The 27,002-nt window shown below is 55.2% G+C and overlaps 3 protein-coding genes and 1 pseudogene across 3 annotated transcripts; 2 read left to right on the top strand and 2 right to left on the bottom strand.

Annotated features, from left to right (window-relative positions):
* Positions 1-5,405: 5,405 nt before the first annotated feature.
* On the bottom strand, positions 5,406-8,024 carry TMEM88B (transmembrane protein 88B). Its single transcript, XM_045475265.1, has 2 exons — positions 7,454-8,024; positions 5,406-6,491 (listed from the first exon to the last, which is right to left on the bottom strand). Exons 1-2 carry the CDS (start codon positions 7,796-7,798, stop codon positions 6,231-6,233), a joined length of 606 nt encoding a protein of 201 aa, XP_045331221.1. The 5' UTR covers positions 7,799-8,024; the 3' UTR covers positions 5,406-6,230.
* Positions 8,025-9,108: 1,084 nt separating this feature from the next.
* On the top strand, positions 9,109-13,489 carry ANKRD65 (ankyrin repeat domain 65). Its single transcript, XM_045482064.1, has 5 exons — positions 9,109-9,138; positions 10,666-10,822; positions 10,913-11,216; positions 11,359-11,893; positions 12,411-13,489. The coding sequence occupies exons 1-5, from the start codon at positions 9,109-9,111 to the stop codon at positions 12,849-12,851; spliced, it is 1,467 nt and encodes a 488-aa protein (XP_045338020.1). The 3' UTR covers positions 12,852-13,489.
* Positions 13,490-18,856: 5,367 nt separating this feature from the next.
* LOC123600083 lies at positions 18,857-19,034 on the bottom strand (annotated as a pseudogene).
* Positions 19,035-19,438: 404 nt separating this feature from the next.
* Positions 19,439-24,964, top strand: MRPL20 (mitochondrial ribosomal protein L20). Its single transcript, XM_045475260.1, has 4 exons — positions 19,439-19,872; positions 19,962-20,072; positions 23,090-23,167; positions 24,567-24,964. The coding sequence occupies exons 1-4, from the start codon at positions 19,786-19,788 to the stop codon at positions 24,738-24,740; spliced, it is 450 nt and encodes a 149-aa protein (XP_045331216.1). The 5' UTR covers positions 19,439-19,785; the 3' UTR covers positions 24,741-24,964.
* The last annotated feature ends 2,038 nt before the right edge of the window (positions 24,965-27,002 follow it).

The following is a 27,002-nucleotide window of genomic DNA, read 5'->3' as shown; positions in this document are numbered from 1 at the left end:
GCCCCGGAGCACAGGAGGCTGACCAGGACTGGGGCCGAAGGGGACAGTGAGCGGAGGCCGTGGTGAGGCCGCAGCAGCTGGAGGAGGCCTGGGGCTCCAGCCAAGAGCTGACCCCGGGGGGGTGCTGGGGTTGAGGTGCCAGGTTAACACGTACAAACGCTCCTGGGTTCATTCTCCCTCTCACTGGGCACCCACCTGCCCGGGGCAGGGAGCTGGGCCATGGGCTGCTCTGTGGCAGGGCAGTTCCCCGCCTTGTCCCCCAAGTCCTGCATGGCAGGCGGGCCCCAGTCACGCTTCGGCCTGTGCTGCTGGGCTGACAGGGAAGTTTCCGTCCCTTCTGGAAAAACTGAGCGGGTCTTCTTGGCCATGACTCAGGCCCTCGAGGAAGCAGCCGCCCTCCTCCCTCCAGCCTCTCCATCGGAGGGAGAAAGACGGGAGGCCCCGTGTTAGGACTGCTCTGCCAGGGCCTCTGCCCAGCCTTGGCTGAGCTCGACCAGCAGCCCTGACCAAGTTCCTCCTCAGCTCTGCCCACAGTCACTCCTGCTGCTCATGCTGGGCTCACACCTGACCCCTGGGAGATGCCCCCATATCCCACCACCCGATCGGCTCTACTCCCTTGGGCCCTGCTCTGCCCTGAGGCTCTACTGTCCACAGGGCCCCTGCTGCCTGCATCATGGCAAGTCTCATTCCAGTGTCCTGCACTCCCAAGGCGGGGACACAGACAGATGGAGGACCCCCAGGGAGTTGTGGGGGTCAGCCAGGAGTGTAACAGTCGGGGTCAGGGCTGAGCTCGAGGCAGACGCCAGAGGAAGCACAAATATAATTGTCCGGAAACCTCCTCTCTGAAGAAAGACAGGCTGGGAGGCCGGCGGAGTTGAAAAGGACAGAGGCCGCCAGGACACAGCAGGCCCTGCCCCCGCCCCGTCGGCTCCCTCCCCCAAGCCCAGCCCCTGCTTGGTCCTGGACTTCCAGGGGCCAGGGGGAAGGAGCAGCCTGTGTGGCTGAGGCAGCCCTGCCCCTGCAGCCTTGGCTCAGTCTGAAATCCCCAGGGCATCACTTCCCGGAGCTGGCCCACCAGGCCTGCTGGTCCACAAGCAGGTGGAGGGGGTTCCCTGAAACGCAAGCACACTGCTGTCTGAAGGCACTGCCCCCGCCCCCACCGGGTCCACGGAACACTCCCTCCTCCGCACAGTCCAGGCCTCTGCAGAGAAGAAGGGCCTTTTGTCCCTAGCTCACTGTGGTCATGTTGACCCTAGGGAAAAGGGCAGCTCCCCAGGCCTCTGACCCTAGCCCCAGGGCACTCTGGGCCTCAGGAGCTGAGCAGTGTGGGTCCCCACCCTCACCCAGTGGTATGGTGGTGGTGGGGGGGGGGGTACTACGTGCTGCTGCTGCTTATGGGTTTGTATCTCACATATGCACCCATGCGTGTGCCCACCAGAAATGGGAACAGGGGCTGCTGTGGTCCTGAAATGGGGGCGTGGGGCAAGCCTGAGGCCCCCAGACCCCGTCTTCAACAGTAAGTGGGGTAGAGGGAGGGGGAGCAAGAGCCCAGAAGTTCAGCTGCCCCACCCACACATTCTTCTCGACTTAACCTGCCTGTTTGTGGTCAGGGACACGCCAGACTAAAGGATCAGTCCCGAGGGTCTGGAGGTCCGGTTGTCGCAATCCCTAGGAGCCCAGGCCTGCTCTCTGTGGCCCCAGGGCTGAACCCTACCCAGTCCCCCTGCTGGCAACCATGGGGCGTGCAGCCTGGGCATGGGGTGGGTACCACCCTCTCTGAGTTCACCCAGCAGGTGTGAGCTGGGGCAGCCACATGCCAGAGTCAGTACTGGGGACATGCAGGCACCCTGTCCTCCCAGGGCTGCCAGGCTGGAAGGGGGACAGGCAGTGGCATGCTGGCCCAAGATGCAGGCCTGCTTATTTTCCCTGTCAGGGTAGGGCCGTGTCAGACCACATGGACAGGAGCTACAGGGAGTGCCAAGACCCCGGGGCAGAAGCTGACTGGTGTGTGTCAGGGCAGTGAGGGGGCCTGGGGGGCAGAAAGGCTGGGGCAGGTTGTAGGGCTTGCATGGGGGAGGCAAGGGCCCATGGCACGTGCAGGGGCAAGGTTGATGCCAGGGGACTGATACGAGGCATCTAAGGGGATGCCTTGGTGGCTGCCGTCTCGGGTAGAGCCTAAAGGACAAGGGGTGGGAGGCAGAGAGGCAGGCAGGCATCCAGACTCCCAAGTTTTTAGCCTGTGCAGAGAGCTGCATGGGTGCCCTTTCTGAGGTGGGACTCCAGCTTTGGTTCCCCCTGCTGGAAATGTCTGTATCAGGGAGGTGACCACCACAACCGGCCCCAGCCACAGGCAGAGTCCAGGCCAGTTTGGATTCGTGAGCAGAGAGTAGGGAGGGATGGACCAGGGTCAACACCTCGGTGGGGGCTCCCCAGTGGCCAGGGTAGGACCCAGGGGACAGAGTGAGGGAGCTTAGCTCTCAGAGCCAGCACCAGGCACTATCTGTTGCCACCCAGCTCACCCACCCCAACACCCTTTGCTTACCCCACATCCCTGGATGGGGGATGGGGGATGGGGGCAGGGCTCACACCGGTTGTGTGGCTGGGGGGACTGAACCCGCCAACTCCCCCTGGACCCCTCCTAGCTGCCACCAGTGTCTGAAGGGGTGCCTGCAGACACCTGAGCTCCCAGGAAGAAATACTTTGTGACTGAATATATGACCTTGGGCAGGTCCGGGAACCTTACAGAGGCCGATCTCACCACCTGTGGGGATGGGACAATGTGCCCGCCTGGGGTAATAGGGGAAGCAGACAGAGGGATGCACACACCTGTACACAAACATGCGACGCGTGCGCACACACTGGGACACAGATACACGTGCACTGTGGAAACTCCCCCCCGCCCCCCCGGAGCCAGGCACACTCTTACAGGGCAGGGGCCTGGGCACCTGGGAAAAAAGTGTTGCCCAAAGTAGAGGTCTCTGCCTGGCCCACAAGTAACTCAGCGCCTCTGCCCTTGCCTTTCCAGACTGGCCCTCTAAAAACAGATCACAAGGCCCCTTCTGTTAACCTCCTACATCCCCTCACAGGGGCTCCTTTTGCGAGTGGGTGGGGCAGAGCTGGGGCTGAGGCTGGTCATCCCTGGGGCCAGCTAGAGGCCATGCAGGACCTTGGGAGTAGGCCTGGGAAGCTAGGACACACCTTAGGAACCCTTGGGCAGCTGAGCTCTCCATCAAGGCCTCCCCCCCCCCCCCTCCGCCCCAACAGGCCCAGCTGTTGTTTTGATGACTCTGGGGCCAGGCGGATCCTCAGGAGAGTCCTCGTCTTCATAGCCTGGCCAGAGCCTGCCCAACCCTGGGCAGGAGGGGAAGGAAGGCGGACTTAGACCAGGGGAAGCTATCCTTGGGCGCTGGGCGGCCAGCCAGGCTCCTGTCTGGGTGCAAACAATTGGAAAACCCCAAGAACTCCTGCGGGATCTGAGCCAGCCACACACCGGGCTCTGCTCAAGGCCATGGAATGAGCCCTGAGCCTGTAGCCTGAACCCCGATCTTTGGGCACATCTGAGTCCTGCCTGCCCCTGCTGGTCACACACAGAGCCCTGCTGGCAACACGGTATGCTAGATCCTTTAAAAGGCCTTTCAGCTACCCCTAGAATCTGGACAAATTACAAGAAACACGGTTTTTTTTTTTTAAGTAATATCTATGCCCAACATGGGGCTTGAACTCACAACCCCGAAATCAAGACTCACGTGCTCTATCAAATGAGCCAGCCAGGTGTCCCAAGAAACATTTTTAATACACTGCTGGGCTTACAAGGAAGTATCTATCTTCAAGGCTCCCCCCAGATTAAAAACACTAAAAATAAAGAAATAAATAAACAGAAGAGTAACGAGCAGAAACCCAGGATGATGAGAGGAAACAGATGGGAAAGCAGGACGTCCCTGGACACAGGAGAGGAGAGCTGCACTGGCAATTATGGAAGCCTGCACAGGACCCTCACAGGGCCCAGAGGGGGCATGCCTCACAAAAGGAACCTCCTCTGGAGGGGTGTGTCCTCAGAATTTTCACAGGCATTGGTGCGCCCCGGGGTGGGGGGGGGGGGAGGCTGTCGGTTGAGCATCCACTTCCTGCTCTGGTCTTGATCTCACGGTTGGAGGGTTTGAGCCCTCTGCCGGGCTTTGCGCTGATAGAATGGAGCCTGCTTCAGATTCTGTCTCCGGCTCTCTCTCTGCCCCTCCCCCACTACCTCTCTCTTTCTCAAAAATAAATAAACAGGGTGCCTGGGTGGCTCAGTCCGTTGAGCATCTGACTCTAGATTTCGGCTCAGGTCATGATCTCACGATTCATGAGTTTAAGTCCTGCATTGGGCTCTGTGCTGGCAGTGTGGAGCCTGCTTGGGATTCTCCCTTTCTCGCTCTCTCTCTTTGCCTCTCTCAAAGTAAATAAATAAACCTTAAAAAAAAAAAAAAAAAAAAAAGAGCACAACTTAAAATAAATAAATAAATAAACATTTAAAAAAAACCACAAAGAGTCCAGGACGCCTGGGTTGCTCAGCTGAGTAAGCATCCAACTCTTGATTTCAGCTCAGGTTATGATCTCACAGCTTGTGAGTTCAAGCCCCGCATGGGGCTCTGTGCTGACAGCTCAGAGTCTGGAGCCTGCTTCGGATTCTGTGTCTCCCCTTCCTCTGTCCCTCCCCTGCTTGAGCTCTGTTCTTTCTCAAAAACAAACATTAAAAAAAAAAAAAAAAGAATTTTTACAGGTATGAGCTGACAGTTAAAAATGAGGATCCAGGGGTGCCTGGGTGGCGCAGTCGGTTAAGCGTCCGACTTCAGCCAGGTCACGATCTCGCGGTCCGTGAGTTCGAGCCCCGCGTCGGGCTCTGGGCTGATGGCTCAGAGCCTGGAGCCTGCTTCCGATTCTGTGTCTCCCTCTCTCTCTGCCCCTCCCCCGTTCATGCTCTGTCTCTCTCTGTCCCAAAAATAAATAAACGTTGAAAAAAAAAATTAAAAAAAAAATGAGGATCCATTCAAAGAAACAATATGAGAATCAGCAGAAACAACAAATAACAGATTTGGGCCCCCAAAAAGTAAGAAATTGGAATTGTTAGGTACAGAATATTTAAAAACTGTATGTGGAATGTTCAAGAAACTGAAGCAAAGCTGGAATCCAAAAATTGAACATGCATGAAGATACCATAAAAAATGATGAGATTTGAATAAAAAAAGCAAGTATGACTTTTAGATATGATAATAAAATAACTGAAAATTGAATGGATGAGTTGATGGGACACAACCAGTGAATTAGTGAGCTGAAAGAAGATGAAGAAATCACCCAGAACGCAGCAGAGACAGGAGGTGGAAACAGAAAGAGAAGAACTGACACGGAAGAAGGGAAAAGGTGAAGCCAGAAAGGTGTCCCCAGAAAGACTAGGTACAGTGAACCAGGAGGCAGACTTGGAGACCTAGAAAACGGTTGAGAAGTCTCCAGAACTGATGAAAGATATGAATCTGTAGGAACAAGAAACACAGTGTATACCGAATGGACAAGTAAGAACATATCCACGACTAGAAACATGCTAATGCCAAAGATTGCAAAAGACAAAGACCTTAAAATTATCCAGAAAGAACAGACAGCTTTCTTAATCTGGCACCTATCTAAACGCTAACCCTGACCGCCATCTCAGGCTGAGCCCTGCAAGCCTTGGGGCTGCTGGCCATCGCTAAGCTTCTGGAACCGTGTTCTTGGGCCGGTTGTGGAAGCCTCCCAGGCAAGTCTCACCACTTCTGGAACCCTCTGGAGGCCCGCTGACCGACCAGACTTGGGGCCCTAAGGGCTGCCCTTTGGGAGGGAGCAGGAGCCCAGGGCAGCCAGTGACAAAAGCCAGGAAGGCCACCTTTCTCTGAGCCTGGCCATGCGCCCCTTCTCTGAGAGGCATCTCCCTCCTCTCTCCAGGCTTCCCAGCCTCTCCGCGTCAGAGGGGACTGCGGGGGTGGGGACACCTTGGGGAAGGGCGGGCCTGGGTTCCGGGAAGTCAGGTGCCATCTCGCGGCCACTCGAAGCACTGCGCACGAGGCCCCGTGGGATGCCCGCGATTTCCGAGGACGGATCCTGGACGCAGACCCCGAGCTTGCCGGCCTGGGGCCGCCTTATGAGGGTCACGGGGGGAGGAGTTCGGGTGCCTCGCGGGATTCGGAGGTCGTGTCCTTTGGAGAGGCCTCTGGGCGGGGGGGTCACACCCAGGCACAGAACTGCTCTTCCCCGTCGGTGTGGCGTCCCGCCCGCCCACGGTCGCTGGACCCCGGGTGGCGGCGGGATCCAGGGGTCCAAGTTGGGGGCGGTAGCAGCGGGCGGAGACGCCGGGCCAGGCGGCTGCGGGCGGCCGAGGCAAGCACGAGCAGCGGAGGCAGCGAAAGGAATCCGAGAACGATGAGCGCCGCGGCGCCTCTGTCCGAGAGCAGTGCGCGGCACGCGGGGCGGGGCGCCGGGTGAACCTGGGGGCGGGGCGACCAGTCAAGCGGGGGCGGGGCCTGGGTACAGGTGGACGGGGCGGGGCGCGCCGTCCTTGGGGGCGGGGCCCGATAAACGACCTGGGGCGGGAGTAGGTGGACCCGCCGGGGCCTGTGGAGGTCAGTAGGAACCAGAGGGGTGGGGCCTGGGAGCCTGGCCTGAGGTCTGGCGGAGTGGGGTGACTGGGGCTGGCTGTGGCCAGGCATTTTTGAGTCGAGAATGGGAGATCCAGGGCCCAAGCGGTAAGGGCTCAAATAGGAGTCTCTTGAGGGGCTCAGAGACTTGCTCCCCGATTGTCCCATCCCCACTTTCCTCCCTTCTCTGCTCTCCCATGGCTCTTCCCTATGTTGGCATCTGACCTCGAGCCCCTACCCGTGCCTCTCACCAGCTGGTACCACCCTCTCTTCTGTGGCCCCGCGTTCAGTCCTCCGCCCCTGCTTTATGCCTACCGAAGGAGGACACCGAACCCATCTGCCTACATCCCCCTTCCTTAGACCAAGCCTTAGCCCATTGCGCATGGGGAAACCCAGCCCGGGGCAGGAGGGGTCTGTGAGTGGCTGGGGCGGTGGGTGGACTGGAGAACTTTGATGATATCTTCATCTTCTCTTCCTGGAACCCCTCCTCTTCCCACCATGCCCAGCTGTCCAGACCCTGGTGGCCCCTGGTACAAGGCTAGGAGGCCTCAGGGAAGGGGAGGGAACTGTCCCCTCCCATGACAAACAAAAGCCCTTTTTTTGCTGTGTGTGTCTGTGTGTGTGTGTGTGGTGGGGGAGTTGGAAGAAGAAGGGGCTTTCCAGGGAAGGGCACATATGTCTCTGGGGACAAGGGGACCATGCTGGAAAGGGGCATATTCACCTACAGCCCCAGGGCCCTGCACTTCTGCAGGACCCCCCGCTACCAAGGGCCCCAGCCAGCCCCCACCCTGCCCATGGAGGGCTTAGCTCACCCTCGAGTGGCACAGGAATCCCAGGTACACGATGGCAGCTGCTGGCAGAAGGGCCAGCAGGAACACGGCTGCAGGCAGCAGCAGGTGCAGCAGGAGTCCAGCCAGGGCCTGGCCAGGCAGCAGTAGGGTCCCAAGGCCTCGGACCACCAGGCCTACCCACCGTGGGGACATCAAGGCTGAGGCCTGGCCGTCAGGAACCCTTTCCGGCAGCATGGGGGCTGTGTCCGAAGTGCTGCCTCCCTCCTCCTCCTCCATTTCCTTCTCCTGTTCACTCATGCTCTCGCAGGCAACAGGCCTGGTGTGTTCACGGAGGTAGTCAGACGGCAGGACTGAGGCCCCCAGCATCAGCCCTAAGTCCCCAGGTCAGACTCCCACCCAGACACCAGCAACCATAGCGGACCCAGCTGGAGGACAGCACCCTGGTCCAGGTAGGCCCAGCCCTGACCATCAGTCTCCAAGGCCACACCCCTGCCTCAGTTTTCCCCAATGCCAGGCTGGGCCTCTCCCTACCAGGCGACTACAGCTCCGGCTCTGGTCAGTGTCCCCAGCCAGCTCCTGTGTGTTCTGGGCAGGGCTTGCACAGCTGTCCTGGCACTGGGGCCCTCCTCCCTCCTGGTCCCGCCCTCTCCCTGCTTGGAGCCCTCCCCGCCCCCCCCCCCCCCCAGATTTCAGTTCATAGGTCTTGACTCTGACAACTGCCCCATCAGTTACTGCTGTGTACAGGTGGCCACCCACACCGCTTCCCAGCCTTAGTCCCTGCTGGTTGTCCTCATTGCCAAATGAGGTTGGCCTCTCTCAGCCTCAGGAAAACAGGGAAAACACTGGGTGCCCACACCACAGGGCTGTGGAGGAGGCACGTGGGCAATGCATGTAAAAAGGCGCTTGGTGTAGGACTCAGAACACAGTAGGTGCTCATAACAGCATCCTTTGCGTTGGAGTCTCATCCATCCTGAAAACAGTGGGAGCACATATTCTGTCATTTCAATTGGGGGGAAGTATTCCCAGCTCCTCCGTAAACCCCAACTAATTTCCCCAAGTATTACTGAAATGCTCTTAACTCCTAGCAGAGCATTCAGCATATTAAACCCCACTTATGTAACTAGCTGATGTCTAACTAACAAGTAGGTTACCTGTGAGCCCAATGAACAAGGTGTGCAGCATCAGACACGAACGTTTCCCTTTCACACCTTCTCCCACTGTTGGCTTCATCACGTCCAACGTTTCTTCTAACATTTTCCAGCGCATAGACTCCCTTCGGACACATGCGGACAGGGGAAGACGGCAGCGATTGGGCACCGCAGGTTTAAGGAATGCAAGCCTGAGACATGTCCCTGTGAGAAGGCTGCTTGAGGTTCCCTGCAGCGCATGCCAAGTCCTGTTGCCCAACACGCATGCGATTTCGTTGTTTTCACTGGCACACACAGACCCAAACCTTACAGTAGCTGTTTTTTTATTCAGATAATGAATTTAGGGTAAAAAATGTTGCAAGTGATAATGTTCAGATGCAGAGTTCGGGTGGAGAGGGTACCTGCCTAATCTCTTAAGCTCCGTCCTTTGCTCGGGTCCCTCTTGCAGTCATTCGCTCACGCGGTAAAAACTCAACACTGGCTGAGCTCCCTCAGTGTACCAGGACTGCCCTAGGCTCTGCGGACGCGATGGTAAAGGCCAATGTGGGCCTCTGCTCTGTAGGGACGGCTCTGTGTGGGGCCCTGATGAGCCTGCACGAGTTCACAGCTGAATGAGCTGCAGTGCTCCGGACGGACCGGACGGTGGCAGAAGCTGGGAGGACCAGCCTCGCCGCTGGCTCCCACTGACTCCTGCCTTTGGGAAGGCAGTTTCTAGGCTCATCTGGCTCTCAGGAGGTATGTGGTTTTCCACCAGGCCTCCCAGGGTGCAGGGTATCTCTTCAGCAACGGGGTGCCCATTCACCCCCTCACCCTACCCCATGCCATTTGTCAAGCTTTTGCTCTCTTGCTCTTGGGGACTACTCAGGTGGTAAACTGTCCTCATCCACCCGGAGCATGTTGCTTCCTTACTGGCTGAATCTGTCAGCCTGTGTGGTGTGCCCAAACGGAGACTTCATTCTAGAAGAGGAAGGAAAACATTTAAAATAAAGTTAACACCTATTTTTGTGGAGTGGTAAGTGCTAGGGACAAAATAAAACAGGGTCGAGCTTCTCCAAATCAGGGGTGAGGCTTGAGGGTTCTCTTGGGGAGGTGACATCTGTAGAGTGACTGAGGCTCAGCCGGTAAAGTCCATATGGCTTGGGGGTGAGATAGGGCCACTCAGCTCCTTGCCGAAGACCCGCCCTTTTGGATCTGGCACAGGAAAGGCTTCTCTGTAGGGAGGTGGGGGAAGGGCCAAGGCTCTGCCGTGGGGGACAGGGCAGGGCCTTCAGGACACCTCATCCCTGGGAGTGTGTGCGTGGGGACGGGGAGAGAGTGGCCATCCCAAAGCTGTACTGCCTCCGGCTGGCAGCTGGACAGGGGAGGCTGCAGGAGCTGGCTATACCTCCTTCTGTCTGGGCTCTGGACAGGTGGCCTCGGCCAGGGATCGGGGATGGTAAGGCATCCTCAGGCCAGGGCCCCAGAGTCAAGGCGACCGATCCTGGAGGCCTTACTCAGGCCCTCTACTGCAGCACCACTTTCTACCTTCTGGACTTGGCTCTTCTGAAAATCTCTTTGCCTGGGTCCCTCCTTCTGTCCGGGGGCTCTGCCCCTTCCCAGGACCCGAGGGATTCCTACTCCCCACAGCGTCAGCCAAGTTGCCTGGCATCCATGGTAAGTCTTCTATCCTGGCATGGCATCTGCGTGTGGGGGAAGGGTCCCACCTCACCCTGTCCCCCTCCCCAGCCTGGAATCAGGGGTGAGGCCAAGCTCCAGCCCCACAGGTGGCCATCTTGGCCAGCAGTGAACAGGAGTGGAGGTGAGCAGCAGGGCCTGAGGGAGGGATCCAAGGAAAGGCGTGTGAGTGCCTCCCTGGGGGCCTGTCAGGGCACATCAGAGGCTGTGGGCATGTTTCTGCCTGCCTGGCCTTTGTCTCTGAGGAGGGAGCCCAGGCCAGGAGCCCTGGCGGTTGGCAGGGGAGGAAAGGTGCTGGGGCAGGGGTTGTTGCCAGCAGGCAGGGCTGGGCGTCCCCTTAAGTTGCTGGGTGAACAGGGTGGAGAAGTGGCCCTCAGCCTGGCCGGGAGGCAGCACTGCTAACCCCCACAGCTGCAGCTGCAGCCCTCCGGCTTCTGGAAGCAGCCACCCCCGCCTCCACACTTCCAGGAGATTCAGGAGAGGGCCTCCAGGGCGTGGCTTGCCCAGGAACTGCATGGAGGGGATATCCAGCTGGAGGACAGGACCCCAGGGAGGACTCCCTCTAGGGGTAACTGGGAGCTGAACTCTTAAGAAGGCTAAGTGGTAGCCCAGTCCCCTGGGGAGATGCGGGGGGGGGGGGGGTGGTGGTGGTGGTGAGGCAGTTCATATTGGCCTGGGGACATATGGGCTGGAGCTGGCCAGGGGACTCCAGTATCCGTGAAGGATTCCTGTTCTTCTCAGATGGACTCCGGGAGCTCCCGGCCGGGGGAGCAGAACCCGACGGAGGCAGGGGCAGAACGGGAACTGCGGTGGGTGGAGCTGAGCTCAGAGGAGGCCCTGGGAGCCCAGACAGAGGGGCCCAGCGCCCCACAAGCCTGGGGGCGCCTGCTGCAAGCCGTGTGGAGGGGTCACCCGGGCCTGGTGACAAAGCTGCTGCGTCAAGGGGCCAGTGTGGAGGAGAGGTGAGCCCGGGGGACGCTCCGAGAATCTTTACCGGGGTGGAGGAGGTGGCAGGGGCCCCTTCACTGAGCGAGGGAGGCGGGGCGGCAAGGGCGCCTCTACCCGCGGGCCCGCCCTGGTCCACGCCACCCTCGCCGCCCGCAGGGACCGCGCAGGCAGGACCCCGCTCCACCTGGCCGTGCTGCGCGGCCACGTGCCCCTGGTGCGCCTGCTGCTGCAGCGCGGGGCCGCCGTGGGAGCCGCCGACCGCGCGGGGCGCACCCCGCTGCACGAGGCCGCCTGGCACGGCCACTCGCGGGTGGCGGAGCTGCTGCTGCAGCGCGGGGCCCCGGCTGCGGCGCGCTCGCGGGCCGGCCTCACGCCGCTGCACTGGGCCGCCGCGCTGGGCCGGACGCTGCTGGCCGGGCGCCTGTTGGGCGCGCCGGGCCCGGGCCCCGCGGCGGCGGACGCGCGCGGCTGGACCGCGGCGCACTGGGCGGCCGCGGGCGGCCGGCTGCCGGTGCTGGAGCTGCTGCTGGCGGCGGGCGGCGCGGGCCCGGACGGCGCCCTGCTCGTGGCGGCCGCGGCCGGGCGCGGGGCGGCGCTGCGCCTGCTCCTGGCGCGCGGGGCCCGGGTGGACGCCCGGGACGGAGCGGGGGCCACAGCGCTGGGCATCGCGGCGAGCCTGGGCCGCACGCAGGTACGTTCCGGCCCGGCTGCGGGGAGGGCGCGGACAGGCGGGCCCCCCCGGACAGACCGAGCGAGACTGGAGGGCGGGAGGGGCGGCGGGGAGGGGCTGCCGGGGCCCTGAAGGCAGCCTTGACTGCGTGTCTCTCGGAAGCCCGGGGAGGACGCCTGGGGGCGGGGAGGGCATTCGGACTTTATTCTGGTGACCCGCAGCAACGAGTATGTATTGAGCACCAGGAGTGTGCTTGAGTCCAGCGGGTCCCTAGGCGGGGGGGGGGGGGGGGGGGGGGGGGGGGGGGGCTGCTTAGTCTTGGGTTTTGGCTGAGAAGTTCCAAGTGGATGTGTTGGAGTAGAGCCCCTTCAGACTGGCAGAGGTGCTGGCTCATTCTTACCAAGCGGGAAAGCGGCATTGAGAAAGAGGCTGCTAGGTCGGGGAGGCCAGATGAGGTGTGGGTCAGACAAAAGCTGTGTGGCCCCAGCCCCTCACCTGCCTGGGCCAGTCCCTGTCCTCTCCTTCCCTCCTCTTCCAGGACATGGAGGTGCTGCTTGACCGTGGGGCAGATCCCAGCCTCAAGGACAGGCACAGTCGCTCTGCACTCCACAGGGCTGCTGCTGGTGGACACCTGCCCGCTGTCCAGCTGCTAGCGGCCTGGGGAGCGGAGGTGGATGCTGGAGACTCACTGGGCCTCACACCACTGCACCACGCCGCTCGGGGAGGCCATGCAGAGGTTGCCAGCCACCTCCTAGACAGGGGAGCGCAGGTCAATGCTGCTGGGTGGCTCCACAAGACCCCCCTTCACCTTGCCATGGAGCACGGCCACGGCCCCACCGCAGAGCTCCTGCTGAGCCGAGGGGCTAGCCCCACCTTGAGGACACAGTGGGGTGAGGTGGTCCGGGACCTGGTGTCCGAGGGGGCCTGCCCCAGGCGCTGCTCACCCTTTGCAGAGAGTAGGAGTGGGAGGGGCACATAGCCCCAGAGGCCCTGAGCTGGGCAGAAGGCTCCAGGCTCCCACGGCCTTCCGAGTGTGCCAGGCTCCTCTCTTCTGGGCCGAGACTGCCTGCCTGGACAGAGGGGAGGACAGCTGAGAGGTTCCTGGAAGAGAAGGGGGGCAGTGGCTTGAGCTCCAGTAATGGGCCTGGGACTGCCCCACTGCCCCCTAGGGGGACACATCACCCCTGCAGCACTCATTAGCAGAGAGATTGAGTTGTGGCAACAGATTTGACTAAAACCTGACAGGGTCCCTGGGTCCGTCATGGGGTTGTCACTCTCAGCTGCTCTGTACATGGGGATTATCTTCCTGTGTTTTGTTAGATCTGATATTTGTCTGTTGGCACCCATGTATTACAGGGCCGAACTAATGGCCCCAGTTGTTTCCATCTCCCCTGTGATCGAGCCTGTACTCAGAACTGCTGTCCTCTCTCCACACTCAGTTGATATTCCCCCTGTCCTAAATTATCTAGGGTCAGGTACCTGTCACCTAGGGACAGGCCCCATACACCAACGACCACTGGGATTATCCAACCAGTCAATTCTAAACTGCTTTCCTTGCCCTGCCTTGCCTTTCCTGTGGGAACCCCAATAAAGGCTCTGGCCGGAGCTTTCCCCTTGCTCCCGCTTTTGCCTCCAGAGGACACTGGTGCCTCTCCCTGCGGCCCTGTAGGGCACGGTGTGCCCTCTTCTCTCAGGAAATGCGGGTAATAAGAAATGTACTTTCTTTCTTTTTTTTTTTTTTTTTAAGAGGATAAAAATTATACAATTTATTATCTTACAGTTATGTAGTTTGGAAGTAAGAAATGGGTCTCACCATGCTAAAATAAAGATGTTAGCAGGACTGCATTCCTTCTGAATGTTCTAGGACAGAATCCATTTCCTTGCTTTTTCCAGCTTCTAAAGGGGGCCTGATTCTTGGGTCCATGGCCCCATTCCCACATCTTCAAAGCCAGTAACATTGAGGCCAGTCCTTCTTACAGTGCTATCTCTGGTTCTCTCTTTTGATTCCATCTTCCACTTTTAAGGGTTCTTGTGATTACACTGGGCTAATCTAGATGTTCCAGGGTAATCTTCCTGATTTAAGACTGGCTGATTAGCAAACTTCATTCTATCTGCAGCCTTAAGTCCCTCTTACCATGCAACCTATTTACAGGTTCCAGGAATTAGGATATAGACATATACACATACCCTAATTACAGGATATAGATCTTTAGGGAGACATTTTCTACCTACTACAAAACACATACAAAAAAGAACATAGAAATAGCCGATAGAAATGTGAAAAGGTATTCAACTTCGTTAGTCATTCAGAAAACGGAGATTAAAGTCACAATAATACACCACTATACGCCTCAAGAATGGCTAATATTAAAAAGTCTGTAGAGATGTAGAACAATCAAAATTCTTGTATATTGCTGGTAAGATTTTTTTTTTTTAATATATGAAATTTATTGTCAAATTGGTTTCCATTACAACACCCAGTGCTCATCCCAAAAGGTGCCCTCCTCAATACCCATCACCCACCCTCTCCTCCCTCCCACCCCCCATCAACCCTCAGTTTGTTCTCAGTTTTTAACAGTCTCTTATGCTTTGGCTCTCTCCCACTCTAACCTCTTTTTTTTTTCCTTTTTCCTCCCCCTCCCCCATGGGTTCCTGTTAAGTTTCTCAGGCTCCACATAAGAGTGAAACCATTTGGTATCTGTCTTTCTCTGTATGGCTTATTTCACTTAGCATCACACTCTCCAGTTCCATCCACGTTGCTACAAAAGGCCATATTTCATTTTTTCTCATTGCCACGTAGTATTCCATTGTGTATATAAACCACAATTTCTTTATCCATTCATCAGTTGATGGACATTTAGGCTCTTTCCATAATTTGGCTATTGTTGAGAGTGCTGCTATGAACATTGGGGTACAAGTGCCCCTATGCATCAGTACTCCTGTATCCCTTGGATAAATTCCTAGCAATGCTATTGCTGGGTCATAGGGTAGGTCTATTTTTAATTTTCTGAGGAACCTCCACACTGCTTTCCAGAGCGGCTGCACCAATTTGCATTCCCACCAACAGTGCAAGAGGGTTCCCGTTTCTCCACATCCTCTCCAGCATCTAGAGTCTCCTGATTTGTTCATTTTGGCCACTCTGACTGGCGTGAGGTGATACCTGAGTGTGGTTTTGATTTGTATTTCCCTGATAAGGAGCAAGAAATGTACTTTCAATGGCATCAGCCTCTCCCTGTCATCACTCAGCCGTCTCCATAAATTAAAACTCCTGCGGTACAATTGAAACAGAGGGACGCTTGTCTCTGACTGTCCACCTCTGTATCCTCATAGAAAAATCACCACCATTGTTCGATTTAAAACTATAATTTTTCTGAGAGAACATCTTTTTCTTTTTTTTTTTTAAATTTTTTTTTTAACATTTTATTTATTTTTGAGACAGAGAGAGACAGAGCATGAACGGGGGAGGGGTAGAGAGAGATGGAGACACAGAATGGGAAGCAGGCTCCAGGCTCTGAGCCATCAGCCCAGAGCCCGACGCGGGGCTCGAACTCACGGACCGCAAGATCGTGACCTGAGCTGAAGTCGGACGCTCAACCGACTGAGCCACCCAGGCGCCCCGAGAGAACATCTTTTTCAAAAAAAATCTTTTTTTAATATTTTACTTTTGAGAGAGAGAGAGAGAGAGAGCGCACAAGCTGGGGAGGGGCACAGAGAGAGGGAGACACAGAATCTGAAGCAGTCTCCAGGCTCCAAGCTGTCAGCACAGAGCCTGACGTGGGGCTTGAACCCACGAACACTGAGATCATGACCTGAGCTGAAGTCGGATGCTTAACCGACCGAGCCACCCAGGCGCCCTGAGAGAACAGCTTTATAGGACAGATTTCATTTTTGAAAAGTGAGAGTTGTGCCAGATTAGTGCCCCTGCCATGGAAGTGTTTGGATTTACATCTAGGGCAACAGGAAGCCTTGAGGGAATTTGTGTGAATACGACGTGGTCTGATCTGCTCAGGAGCCTGCCATGTACAGAGTGGATTGTATCTGGGGAAGGAGGATACAGGGAAACCAGTGAGATGGTGGCATGTTAGCGGGGGTGGGATAAGCCTCAAAATCAGACTGATTCTGTGGGAAGAGCCCCCTGGACTTGCTGGCAGGTTGGGCATGGGGGGCCAGGGAGACGGAAATAACAATGACTCCTAGTGAGACCTAGGCCTGGGGTGGAGGGTGGGTGGTAGACTTTTTACTGCAGGAGGAGGGCAGACACCCAGGAGATGAGAAGGGGGGGAGGTGGGGGCTGGAGGGACGTCTTCAGGATCCTCAGTGAACATGGTTTTCAAAGGTGCAGGATGGCCCTACTCCCGGCTGGCCAGCACAGCCTGTGGGCTCTACCTTCAGAGCACACTGGGCACTCAACTGCCTCCAACCTCCTCCACTGTGTCTACCATGGCCAAGCCACCATCAGCCTCGCCTGGAATGTCACGTTGCCCCAGCCAGGCCAGCTTCGAGCCTAACTGGTCTCCCTGTTTGAGCCCTTGTCTCCCTGCAGTCTGTTTGCAAAACGGCAGCTCTAAGATTATTTAATAAGTTGGATGATGCCCGTAATGACTTCACCTTTCACGAGTGTGAAAAACAAATGTGTCATATTGACGTGTTCAGATGCCCTAGTAACCTCACCCAGCTCCCATACTCTCTCTACAATGTGATTTCCATGTTTCTCCCACGAAAATTAATAACAGAAAACTTCACTGAAATGTAGTTAGGAGGTTTGGTCAGGGGAGCTCTCAGACCTCCCACTCCTCGTCAACTGCTGACCGAACAAGAAGAGAGGGACTCTGCAGGTGGATGCTACTTCATGACCCCAGCTGAAGAAAAAAGGATTTTCTCATCTCCCCAGCAACAGCTCAGCCAATGAGAAGCCATTATACTTCAGACTCTCAGTTTACTCCGGTGGACTTTTTGTTTGCAACAGTTCCTCCAACTGCCACTTTCCTCTAGAAACCAGTCGCGTGTGGTTGTCGCTCCAGATTTTCCAGTAGTTTGCCTGTCCCGGATTGTAATTTTCTTCTATTCTCAAATAAACCTATTTTTTTTTTTTTTGCTGGTAAAACAACTGACCATTTTATTTTTAATATTAACACTACCATCCAGAGTTGGAGTCAGTGCCTCTGCCCCTTGACGTTCAGTGAACTTTTGTGACTATTCAAGCTGCCAGAGTACTGCTGAAATGATGCTGTGTGGCCCTACAGGGTGGGCCAAGAAGGCGATGAGGCATCCGCACCACCTTGCGCTTCGGCCACCATGCAGGGAATGACTGCCCTGAAGCCACCATGCTGTGAGGAATCCCAAATGCAGCATGGTAGCCAGAACATCAAAGTCCTTACATGACCAAGGTCCTACACATCCTCACCAACTTCCATCTCCTGCCTCTGATTTGCTCACTTTGATTCAGGGGTCCCTGGGATTCTCATTTGCCCCACCCCCACCACATTGGTTGTTTTTTGTTTTTTTTTTTTAAGTTTTAATTTAATCTCTACATCCAACGTGGGGCCCAGCCCAAACTCCTGACCATGAGATCGAGTCACATGTTCCACCAACTGAGCCAGCCAAGCACTCCCAACATTTTTGCTGTTGTTGACCATACCAGGTGCTTTCCTGTCTCTAGTCCTTTACACCTGCTGGCTCCTCTGCCTGGCAAACTCTTCCCACAGATATCTGCTTGGCTCAATCAGTCACTTCCTTCTTTTTTGTTTTTGTTTTTGTTTTTTTTAGTCACTTCCTTCTTAACACTACTCTCTCACTGCACCCTCTAACACTATTTAAATTTGCACCTCCCAAAGGGGAAAGCTCTTCTTTAAGTAGAGTGCCAATAACTATAGGAAGAACGATGGGGTCAGAAAATTAACAATGAATGCTCCAACGAATGAATGCAAATTAAAAAGTTTTTAAATGTTTATTTATTTTTGAGAGACAGCGCACAAGCAGGGGAGGGGCAGAGAGGCAGAGAGAGAACCCAAGCAGGTTCCAGGCTCTGAGCTGTCAGCACAGATCCCAACTCGAACTCACAAGCCGCAAGATCATGACCTGAGCCGAAGTCAGCTGCTTAACTGACTGAGCCACTCAGGCGCCCCAGGAGTTATTCTTCCCAGGAAGAATAATCTTAAAATGGAAAAAACTGTGGTTAAGCAACTGACTTTGGCTCTGGTCATGATCTCACGGTTCATGGGTTAGAGCCTTGCTTCCGGCTCTGTGCTGACAGCTCAGAGCCTGGAGCCTGCTTCGGATTCTGTGTCTCCCTCTCTCACTGCCCCTCTTTTGCTCACACACACACACACACACACACACACACACTCTCTCTCTCTCTCTCTCTCTCTCTCTAAAATAAACATTAAAAATAAAAAAAAATTTGAAAAAAACTGTAAACAGTTGGTACTATGGGGTAAAATACCTTGGGGAGTTAGAAGTAGTCTTGCAACTTTTCTGTAATTTCAAAAGTTACAAAGAAAAAAAGGGAAGGGGAGCCTGGGTGGCTAAGTCAGCTAAGCACCGACTTCCGCTCAGGTCATGATCTGGCTGGCTGCTCGTTGGGCTGGAGCCCTGTGTGGGCTCTGTGCTGACAGCTCTGAGCCTGGAGCCTGCTTGGGATTCTGTATGTCCCTCTGCCCCTCCCCTGCTCTCTCCCTCTCTCTCTCTCAAAAACAAATATTAAAAAAATAAAAATAATTTTTTTAACGTTTATTTATTTTTGAGACAGAGAGAGACAGAGCATGAACAGGGGAGGAGCAGAGAGAGAGGGAGACACAGAATCTGAAACAGGCTCCAGGCTCTGAGCTGTCAGCACAGAGCCCGACGCGGGGCTCGAACTCACAGACCGTGAGATCATGACCTGAGCCGAAGTCGGACGCTCAACCGACCAAGCCACCCAGGCGCCCCCCCAAAATTTTTAAGTTACAAAGAAACAGATGCTCCCATTCTGCCCCCCCCTTCATTATTTTTCAAATTAATGGTAATATAGTGGTAAAATATACATAAAATTTACCATTTCGTTTCAATTTTAGTTTATGTACTGCTGAAGTGAGCACCCATTTTGACCATTTTAGCTTTCAATTAGCAATAATCGCGCCTGGGATAAACCTCATTGGCTACGATACTGCCACTGCGCAAAGCTCATTTTGACCATTTAAAAAAAATTTTTTTTTTCAACGTTTATTTATTTTTGGGACAGAGAGAGACAGAGCATGAACGGGGGAGGGGCAGAGAGCGAGGGAGACACAGAATCGGAGACAGGCTCCAGGCTCTGAGCCATCAGCCCAGAGCCTGACGCGGGGCTCGAACTCACGGACCGCGAGACCGTGACCTGGCCGAAGTCGGACGCCTAACCGACTGCGCCACCCAGGCGCCCCTCATTTTGGCCATTTTAAAGTGGACAATTCCATGGTGTTTAGCATCTTTACAACATTACGCAACCGTCACCAGTATCCAGTTGCAGAACATTTCATCACCCCAAAAGGAAAACGTGCCCACGGGCGGCCACTCCCCATCTCCACCCCCCCCACTCCACCCTCCCACCTTTCCGCTTATTCTGGGCATTTCCTACGAGCGGAACCATTAATGTTTCCTTTCTCCACCGCCCCTTCCGCGCTGCCCTGTAAAGACTGGGAGCCCCACCCCCTCGGTGGCAGCCAGCCCCCGCGGAGGGCGCTCCGCAGCAGCCCGTCCGAGCCCCCAGCGACGCGAACCGTCACGCACGGGAACGCGCACAAGACTCGGCCCGTGGGTGAGGGCTCTGGGAGCACTCGCGGCGCCCCGGAAGTCCCCGCCGGGCCGCCGACCCGGAAGCGCTCGGGCGCGGCCACCGCTTCCGCCGAGGGCGGTGCGGCGCGTGCGCGGCCGGGCGCGGGCTCCGGCCGGTGGGTGCCATGGTCTTCCTCGGCGCGCCGCTGTGGCTGCGGAGCCGCCTCACTGACCGCTACTGGCGGGTCCGGGAGGTGCTGCAGCACGCGCGGGTGAGTCGGCCGCGCACGCCCCGCGTCCGCCGCGTCTCCTCCCGGCCCGGGGCGCGCTGACCAGCCTCCTTTTCCGTTTCTTCACCCAGCACTTTCGGGGAAGGAAGAATCGGTGCTACCGGCTGGCGGTCAGAGCGGTGACCAGAGCGTTTGTGAAATGCACGAAAGCGCGAAGACTGAAGAAGCGGAACATGAGGACAGTAAGCGCGGGCCCGGGGAGGCTAGGCTTGGTCAGCCCCTCCCTCCCTCCCAACCCTTCCTCGCGGCGCCAGGAGAGCCGCGGTCGCTGCAGGGAGGAGGCTGGACTCTCCGCCGTCTGAGAGCCATTTCGAACCCAGCGAGACAGGCCTCTGGGTCCTGACCCTCTCCGCCCCCCACCCCCCATCCCGCCTTAGGGGGTGGCTTCTCCGCCCTCGGTACCACCGCCGGTCTCCTCGTTTCTGTTTCTCTTACTTCAGATCTTTTTTTAACGTTTATTTTTGAGACAGAGACAGAGTGTGAGCAGGGAAGGGACAGAGACAGGGGGAGACAACAGAATCCGAAGCAGGCTCCAGGCTGAGCTGTCAGCACAAAGCCCCACGCGGGGCTCGAACTCGGAACCGGGAGGTCATGACCTGAGCCCAAGTCGGAAGCTTAACCGACTGAGCCCCCCCCCCGCCCAGGCGCTCCTGTTTCTCTCACTCCACGTCCGAGACCCGGCAAATTCTGGCCACCCCACGGACCGAATCTGGGATGTCCGGGAGCTCACCTTCTCCCCACCCACTCCCACTTGGGCCCGTGTCAAAGCCTCCTTGCCCCTCTCCCTCCTTCCACCAGCCACCATTGTAGTCTCTACTGCTCCCATCTCTCCTCTGCTGAAAACCCTGTGGTGGCTTCTCACCACACCCCTAATGAAAGTCGCCCCAGGCCGACTTGGTTACTGAGACCTTGTCCCTGGCCACCCCGTGTGGCTCACCTGCCCCAGGGCCACTCTTGGCTTCCCATGCGCATCTGGAGGAGGCCAAGCCTGCTTCCTCACAGGCTGTTTGCACTTACGGTTTCTTCTGCGTCCTGGGTCCCGCTTCACTGCCTGCGGTGGGCGTCCCTAAATCTCGTGCACTTAGCATCCAATATACCACAAATTTGACTTGATTGGTTATTGCTCCCAGCCCCCAAATGTAAGTATTAGGAGGGAGCTTTGTGTTCTTTTGAATTCTGTAACCTCCCGCCTAGATCACGAACACTTTGCAAATATTGCCTGAATGGATAAGGGAGAGGGGAGAATTCTGACCCTTTAAAATCGGAAATGCCCCATTAACTGTAGGTTAGGATCACAGCATGATAGACTGTCCCTGCACATGATGGCCTGGTGTGCAGGAGTGGCCTCTGCATCCCAGCTCTGTTCTTTGTGCCTTATTTTCTCAGATGGTAAGGTGGTGCTTCCTGTGACCTTGTGGGCATCTGGTCAGGCCAGATGGCTCTCATGGGAGCAGAGGTTCTCCTCGTGGGGTGGGGGCCCGGTACCGCAGCAGCCTCACATAGAACACGGTAGCAGTGTAGATTCGCAGGCCCCAGCGCACCCACTGAATCAAACTCTGGAGGTGGGGCCTAGAAATCTGTTTTAACAAACCTCTAATAATTCTGATGCACGTTCAAACTTTAGAACCACTGAAGTAAAAGAAGAAAATGGACTTGAGTACCATCTTAAGATTGAGTAAAGAATGCCTTAAGAATCTAATCCCCCTTCTTTTTAAGATTAAAAAAATAATAACAAAAGCAAAGGTAAACAAGATTTATCTTTAGAATAATCGGCACACCCAACGTGGGATTAAAACTCACAACCCCAAGGTTGAGAGTTGCATGCTCCCCTGAAGGAGCCACCCAGTTGCCCCACAATCCAAGCCCTTGTTTAACAGACCAGGTTTGTTGTTGATGCAGAAACTTCCACATCACTCTGACTTCCCTTCCAGATCATTCTGAACCTAACCAGCCTCGATTTCCCTGCAGTTTTCAGACCTTTTGCTGTGCCTGGAACCTACCCTGCTGCTCCCTGCCAGGAGGGTCCTCTGTGATGCTTCTCCCTCCCTCCAGCCCTGCCCCTCCCTCAAGACCGTTTTCCATCCCCCTCCGTGAAGCTTTCACCTCAAGTTTTTCATCCCCACCTGGTAGCACTGATCTCAGTGGCTGTTGTAGCTCACCGGTGTGTATCTTTTGTACACTGAGCTGTGTCTGCCACAGAATCTTTTGCTCATTTTTGTCTTCTCGGGGCCTAAAAATGTGTATTGAATTAGTGCTTTATACTGTGGGACTTTCTTTTTATCATTTAGAATCTTGCATTTGAACGAGGAGCATCAGCCTTTGCTGGCCCAGTGTGCCTGAATAGAAAGCACTGCTTTTCTATTTTAATCTTTTTTAAGTTTATTTATTTTGAGAGAGAGCACAAGCAGGGAAGGGACAGAGAGAGAGAGAATACCAAGCAGGCTCCTTGCTATCAGCGCAAAGACCGACGTGGGGTTTGAACTCATGTACTGTGAGTACTGTGAGATCACGACCTGAGCCCAAACCAAGAGTCCGATGCCTAACTGACTGAGTCCCTCAGGCACCGCAATTTTTCTATTTACTTTTGCAAAAAAAGTTTACTTTGACTTTTAGTTGACTCAGAACCTTTGCTGGGAGATGTGGAGGTAATGCACAACCAGTTCTTTTTTAAATTTTTATCTTATTTTTATTAAAAAAATGTTTTAATGTTTATTTATTATTTTTGAGAAAGAGACAGAGTGCGAGCAGGGGAGGGGCAGAGAGAGAGGGAGACACAGAATCTGAAGCAGGCTCCAGGATCTGAGCTGTCAGCACAGAGCCTGACACGGAGCTTGAACTCACGAACCATGAGATCATGACCTGCACGGAAGTCAGACACTTAACTGCCTGAGCCACCCACGTGCCACTAGTTCTTTTTTTTAATTAAAAAAAAAAAAAAAAAAAGTCATTTGAGAGAGCGCGCGCGCGCGCGCGCGCGCGCACACACACGTACGTGTGAGTGGGGGAGGGGCAGAGAGAAGGAGACAGAATCCGAAGCAGGCTCCAGACTCTGAGCCATCAGCACAGAGCCTGATGCAGGACTTGAACCCACAAACCTCAAAATCATGACTAGAGCCGAAGTCAGACACCAATCTGACTGAGCCACCCAGGCACCCCTGGACAACTAGCTCTTAAGCATCTCGATGTTTTCTTATTTCAGCTTTGGATTAATCGAATTACAGCTGCCTCCCAGGAACATGGCCTGAAGTACCCAGCATTCATTGTCAATTTAATTAAGGTACGGTTGAGGACATGGTCTGTTGAGATCTACAGAAAGTGACCCAACTGGTGTGGTCCAGTACAACGGGCAGCAGAGTGTGAGCCCCCTGCCGAGTTCTCAGGTTGGAGTTTTGGCGAGTTTAGGGGCTCCTCACGATGGCTTCGTCTTTGCCTGGCTGGTAGCAGAACTGGAAGTAGGGCAAGTGGTACCAGGACGTGAGCCCGCATGTTTCCCCATCAAGAGAAGCAGCAGAAAACTTGGCTTTACTTTAAAGTGTAACTTCAGAGTTTTACACTGAAAGATTTCCGATGAGGAAGCAGATGAATTTGAAACTCCTGGTGTGAAACAGTAGGGTGGTGGTCTTGGGCAGGAGAGATTAAACATGTGTCACAAAATCTTGGCAATTGTTGAATCTAGTGATTATGCTAATCCCTCTCCTTTTGTTTGCATTTAATTTGTTTTTTTTAAAGGGGTTTGGGTGTTGTGCGTCTAGCGTGTAGCACGCCCTGCCTTTGGTACTTTGCAAGGATCCTCATGCGTGACATCCCCGTTTTACTGACAAGGAGCTAAGGCTCAGGATGGACTATGCCCAAGGCACACAAGGCCCAGGTAGCGGAGGAGCCACCCCTGCATAGTTGGGTTGATACGCAGGATTATCCTTTCTTTTGCTCTTCAAGTTCGTCAGTTTTCAGAAGTCACCTGCAGTTTTACCCGATAGGTGGGAATTGAGAATGCCTGGTTTTGTTCCTGACTCCGTGCTCCCATCTCACGTATTTCTCTGTGTCTCATTTCATCGTAGAATGAGAATTGTGATATCCTCTTTGAAGCTGACTTAAAGGGCTACCCCAGGCCAGCAGTCATAGCTCTGTCTGGGTGATGGCCGTTGACCCTTAAACAAGGTTTTTGTTAGTTTGGTTTCTGTTTTTTAATTTTTGAAAGGGAGTGTGAGCGAAGGAAGGGGCAGAGAAAGAGGGGGACAGAGGATCTGAAGCTAGCCCCTCGTTGACAGCAGTAAGCCCAGTGCAGGGCTAGAACTCACGAACTATGGGATCATGACCTGAGCTGAAGTTGGACGCTCAACTGAGTCACCCAGGTGCCCGCCTAAACAAGGTTCTTAACTCCATGGCTGGCACCAGGACTGGGTGCCAGCATTCTCGTCCACGTACGTCACCTCTTGCAGCGATGCCTTCCCCTGTCCTAGTCCACATTTATCCTCCAGCATCCTGCTTTGACAGGATTGGCCCCGTGCTCTCCAATCTCCTCAAACAGACCATGTGTCCCAGGACAGAGGCCGCCCTGGAGCCATGCAGGATGTGCTTAGCAGCAGAGACCATAGGACTCTCAGCTGCATTCAGTCTTGCTGCTTTTCACTGAAACACATTTCCGATGCTGACACAGGATTTGATTTTCTTCCCAGTGCCAGGTGGAGCTCAACAGGAAAGTGCTCGCGGATCTAGCCATCTATGAACCAAAGACTTTTAAATCTTTGGCTGCTTTGGCCAAAAGGAGGCGACAGGAAGGATTTGCTGCTGCCCTGGGGGATGGGAAAGAGCCCGAAGGCGTATTTTCCAGAGTGGTGCAGGATTGTTGAGCGGGATTCCGACGTGCATGCTTTCTGCATGCTCTTTGCAGCGGAGTGTCTTAGGAAAAGGTTTTTCCCCCTGATGATCACAGCCGCTAAAATAGGAGCTAAAAACTACTTGTCAACAGTGTGTGATCAGCAATTATATTAATTTGCATTTTAGTAAAAGGCGTGTAAGGCCCCTTCTTCCCTCATTGAGACAGATAAATAAAGCTTGTGTGGTGTGGTGTTCAGTGTTCTGAGTTGTGTTCTCTGGTATAAGCACACGTGCTATGGGTGCCCTGTGGGAGACTGCCAGGTTGAGGGGTTCAACTGAGCCTGTGCTTCCTGTCGGAGCCTGAGATCTCCTGTGGCTAGTCTGTTCAGAACTCAAGCCTCAAAACCCCACTCTGACCCTGCCCAGGCTTAACCTTGTCTTCTACCCTTCCAGGCCTCCCCTTGTCTTCAGTTTCCAGCAGGGACCATGGTGCTCAGCTCTTGGGCCACCTTGAGTGCCAGTTTCAGTTTCCCTGCTTGCTTCCTCACTCTCCAGCCCAGTAAGAGCAGCAAGCTGGGTGGCTCTCCCAAAGCACAAAGTCAAGCCCAGAACAGGTTCCCAACATGCTAGCTACTTTGATGAGGAAGAACTCACCGCAGCTCTAACTCTGCACGTCCCTTATGTCCGTCCACTGCTGACTGCTGCCTCGCAGGTGTATCTGCCTCCCTGCTCAGGCCCACGTCCCTCCGGTTACCCTCTTGGTGAGCAGATGCCACCCTCAGCCTCTCTTGCATGTATTTCACATTCCCCTCTTGGCCAGCTCTCGTCTCCACCTCTTGCTTCCTGCCACTGGGTCTACAGTCGGCCCATCAGGCCTAGGCAGCTCTCACCAAAGCCATCAGGAACCAAAATCCAACACATACAGTCAGCACTTGACCCCAAGGACCATGGACTCCCTTCCCTCTTCCCACGCAGTCTCCCTTTGCCCTCTGCCTCACCCTCCCACACGCTCCAGCCCAGGGGAGTTCTTCAGGCCCACAGTAGCAGCGGCTGTCTGCATTTACCTGGCAATGTACACCTGCCTACCCAGACTGGGCGCCCACCTTGCCTCCACTCCTAATGTTCCCATGATGAGCCCTCCATCCTTTGCTAGTAGTCCCCTGAAAGTCCTTCCGGGTTCCTGTGGACTCAGCACCCACCTCCAGACCCACAGAGAACCAATCAAGTCCTGACCGCCTACCACTTGGCGATCTCCTGAATCTGTCCACTTTACTTCATCTTAACTACAGGCCAGCATTTCTTCTGGCTTCAGTTACTGTACTGGCCTAACAGGCCCCTCCTCCTGGCTCTTGGTGTCTAATGAAGGCCACCGGACAATTTGGAGGCGCGGGGCTGAGTTGTTCACGGTCTCTTGCACCCAGGGTGCTCAATGTGCACTAGTCAGTAAGTGGGTTTTGAATAGACAGCAGGGTGGAGGACACACAGGGCCCTTTGGTGTGTGGGGCTGAGCTGCGTGTGCAGTGAGCTGCTGCGTCAGAGCTGCCTGCCTTTGCTTTTGCATCTCCATAAAGGAGCATGAGTGTGTGGTAAACAGCCGTGGGCTGCCCCCAGCACCCACCCTCCCCCCAGCAACAGGATCCCGGTTTCCCCTCATGTAAGCCTGGGTGCATGGCCTGGCTCTGACGGCCAGAGCCATCAGCTTTTCCTTCGTTTCTGGCCACTACTTAGGGGATGGAAAAATCACCCAGGCAGTGCCAAAGAGAAACAAGCTGTTTCCTGGAGTTTCCAGACAAGAAAAAATTCCTCCTTTCCTGAACAGTGTGAGGACATTCTGGAGCTGCCAACATGAGGTAGGGGTGAGATGAGAAAAAGGCTGGATCTTGGTTGGCACTGTTTGAGTTGCAAAATCAAGTTATCACCAGGGGTGAAAGCCAATGGTGGCCTCTGGGTTTGAGCAGTTTGAGGCGAGGGCAGTGTCTGCACCTGCCCCACCCCAGCTGCCCCTCACCCAGGCTTTCCCAGCATCCTCACATGGGTTCTCGCACTACTCCTGGCAAAAGTTTCGGTACAAATCATTTGTACCGCAGTTACTCCTCTGGTACAGATGCGATAGCAGTACTGCTGTCAGATGACGTTAAAAAAAAGAAAAAAAGATAAAGACCCTGAGAGAGCTAGGAGTAACTGATGAGGAAACGGAGGTTCAGGATCAAGAGGGGTTCACAAATGCACAAACCCCTTCGAAGGCTCCCCACCGGAAAATAAAGTCCAAGCTCCCTCCCACCCTCCCGGGGCCA

The sequence above is a fragment of the Leopardus geoffroyi genome, chromosome C1 (genome assembly GCF_018350155.1).
Source record: "Leopardus geoffroyi isolate Oge1 chromosome C1, O.geoffroyi_Oge1_pat1.0, whole genome shotgun sequence".
Classification (NCBI taxonomy): domain Eukaryota; kingdom Metazoa; phylum Chordata; class Mammalia; order Carnivora; family Felidae; genus Leopardus; species Leopardus geoffroyi.
The sequence above is the reverse complement of the archived record's forward strand: the minus strand, read 5'-3'. Positions and strand labels throughout refer to the sequence as shown.

Excerpts from the sequence above, each read along its gene's own strand:
- TMEM88B (XM_045475265.1), bottom strand. The coding sequence starts at position 7,798 with ATGCTGGGGGCCTCAGTCCTGCCGTCTGACTACCTCCGTGAACACACC. Across the intron at positions 6,492-7,453 it reads GATTCCTGTGCCACTCGAGG|GTTCACCCGGCGCCCCGCCC; the intron begins GTGAGCTAAGCC and ends CCCCGCCCCCAG.
- ANKRD65 (XM_045482064.1), top strand. The coding sequence starts at position 9,109 with ATGGTAAAGGCCAATGTGGGCCTCTGCTCT. Across the intron at positions 11,217-11,358 it reads GGGGCCAGTGTGGAGGAGAG|GGACCGCGCAGGCAGGACCC; the intron begins GTGAGCCCGGGG and ends CGCCGCCCGCAG. Across the intron at positions 11,894-12,410 it reads CGAGCCTGGGCCGCACGCAG|GACATGGAGGTGCTGCTTGA; the intron begins GTACGTTCCGGC and ends CTCCTCTTCCAG.
- MRPL20 (XM_045475260.1), top strand. The coding sequence starts at position 19,786 with ATGGTCTTCCTCGGCGCGCCGCTGTGGCTGCGGAGCCGCCTCACTGAC. Across the intron at positions 20,073-23,089 it reads AGAAGCGGAACATGAGGACA|CTTTGGATTAATCGAATTAC; the intron begins GTAAGCGCGGGC and ends TTCTTATTTCAG. Across the intron at positions 23,168-24,566 it reads TCATTGTCAATTTAATTAAG|TGCCAGGTGGAGCTCAACAG; the intron begins GTACGGTTGAGG and ends TTTTCTTCCCAG.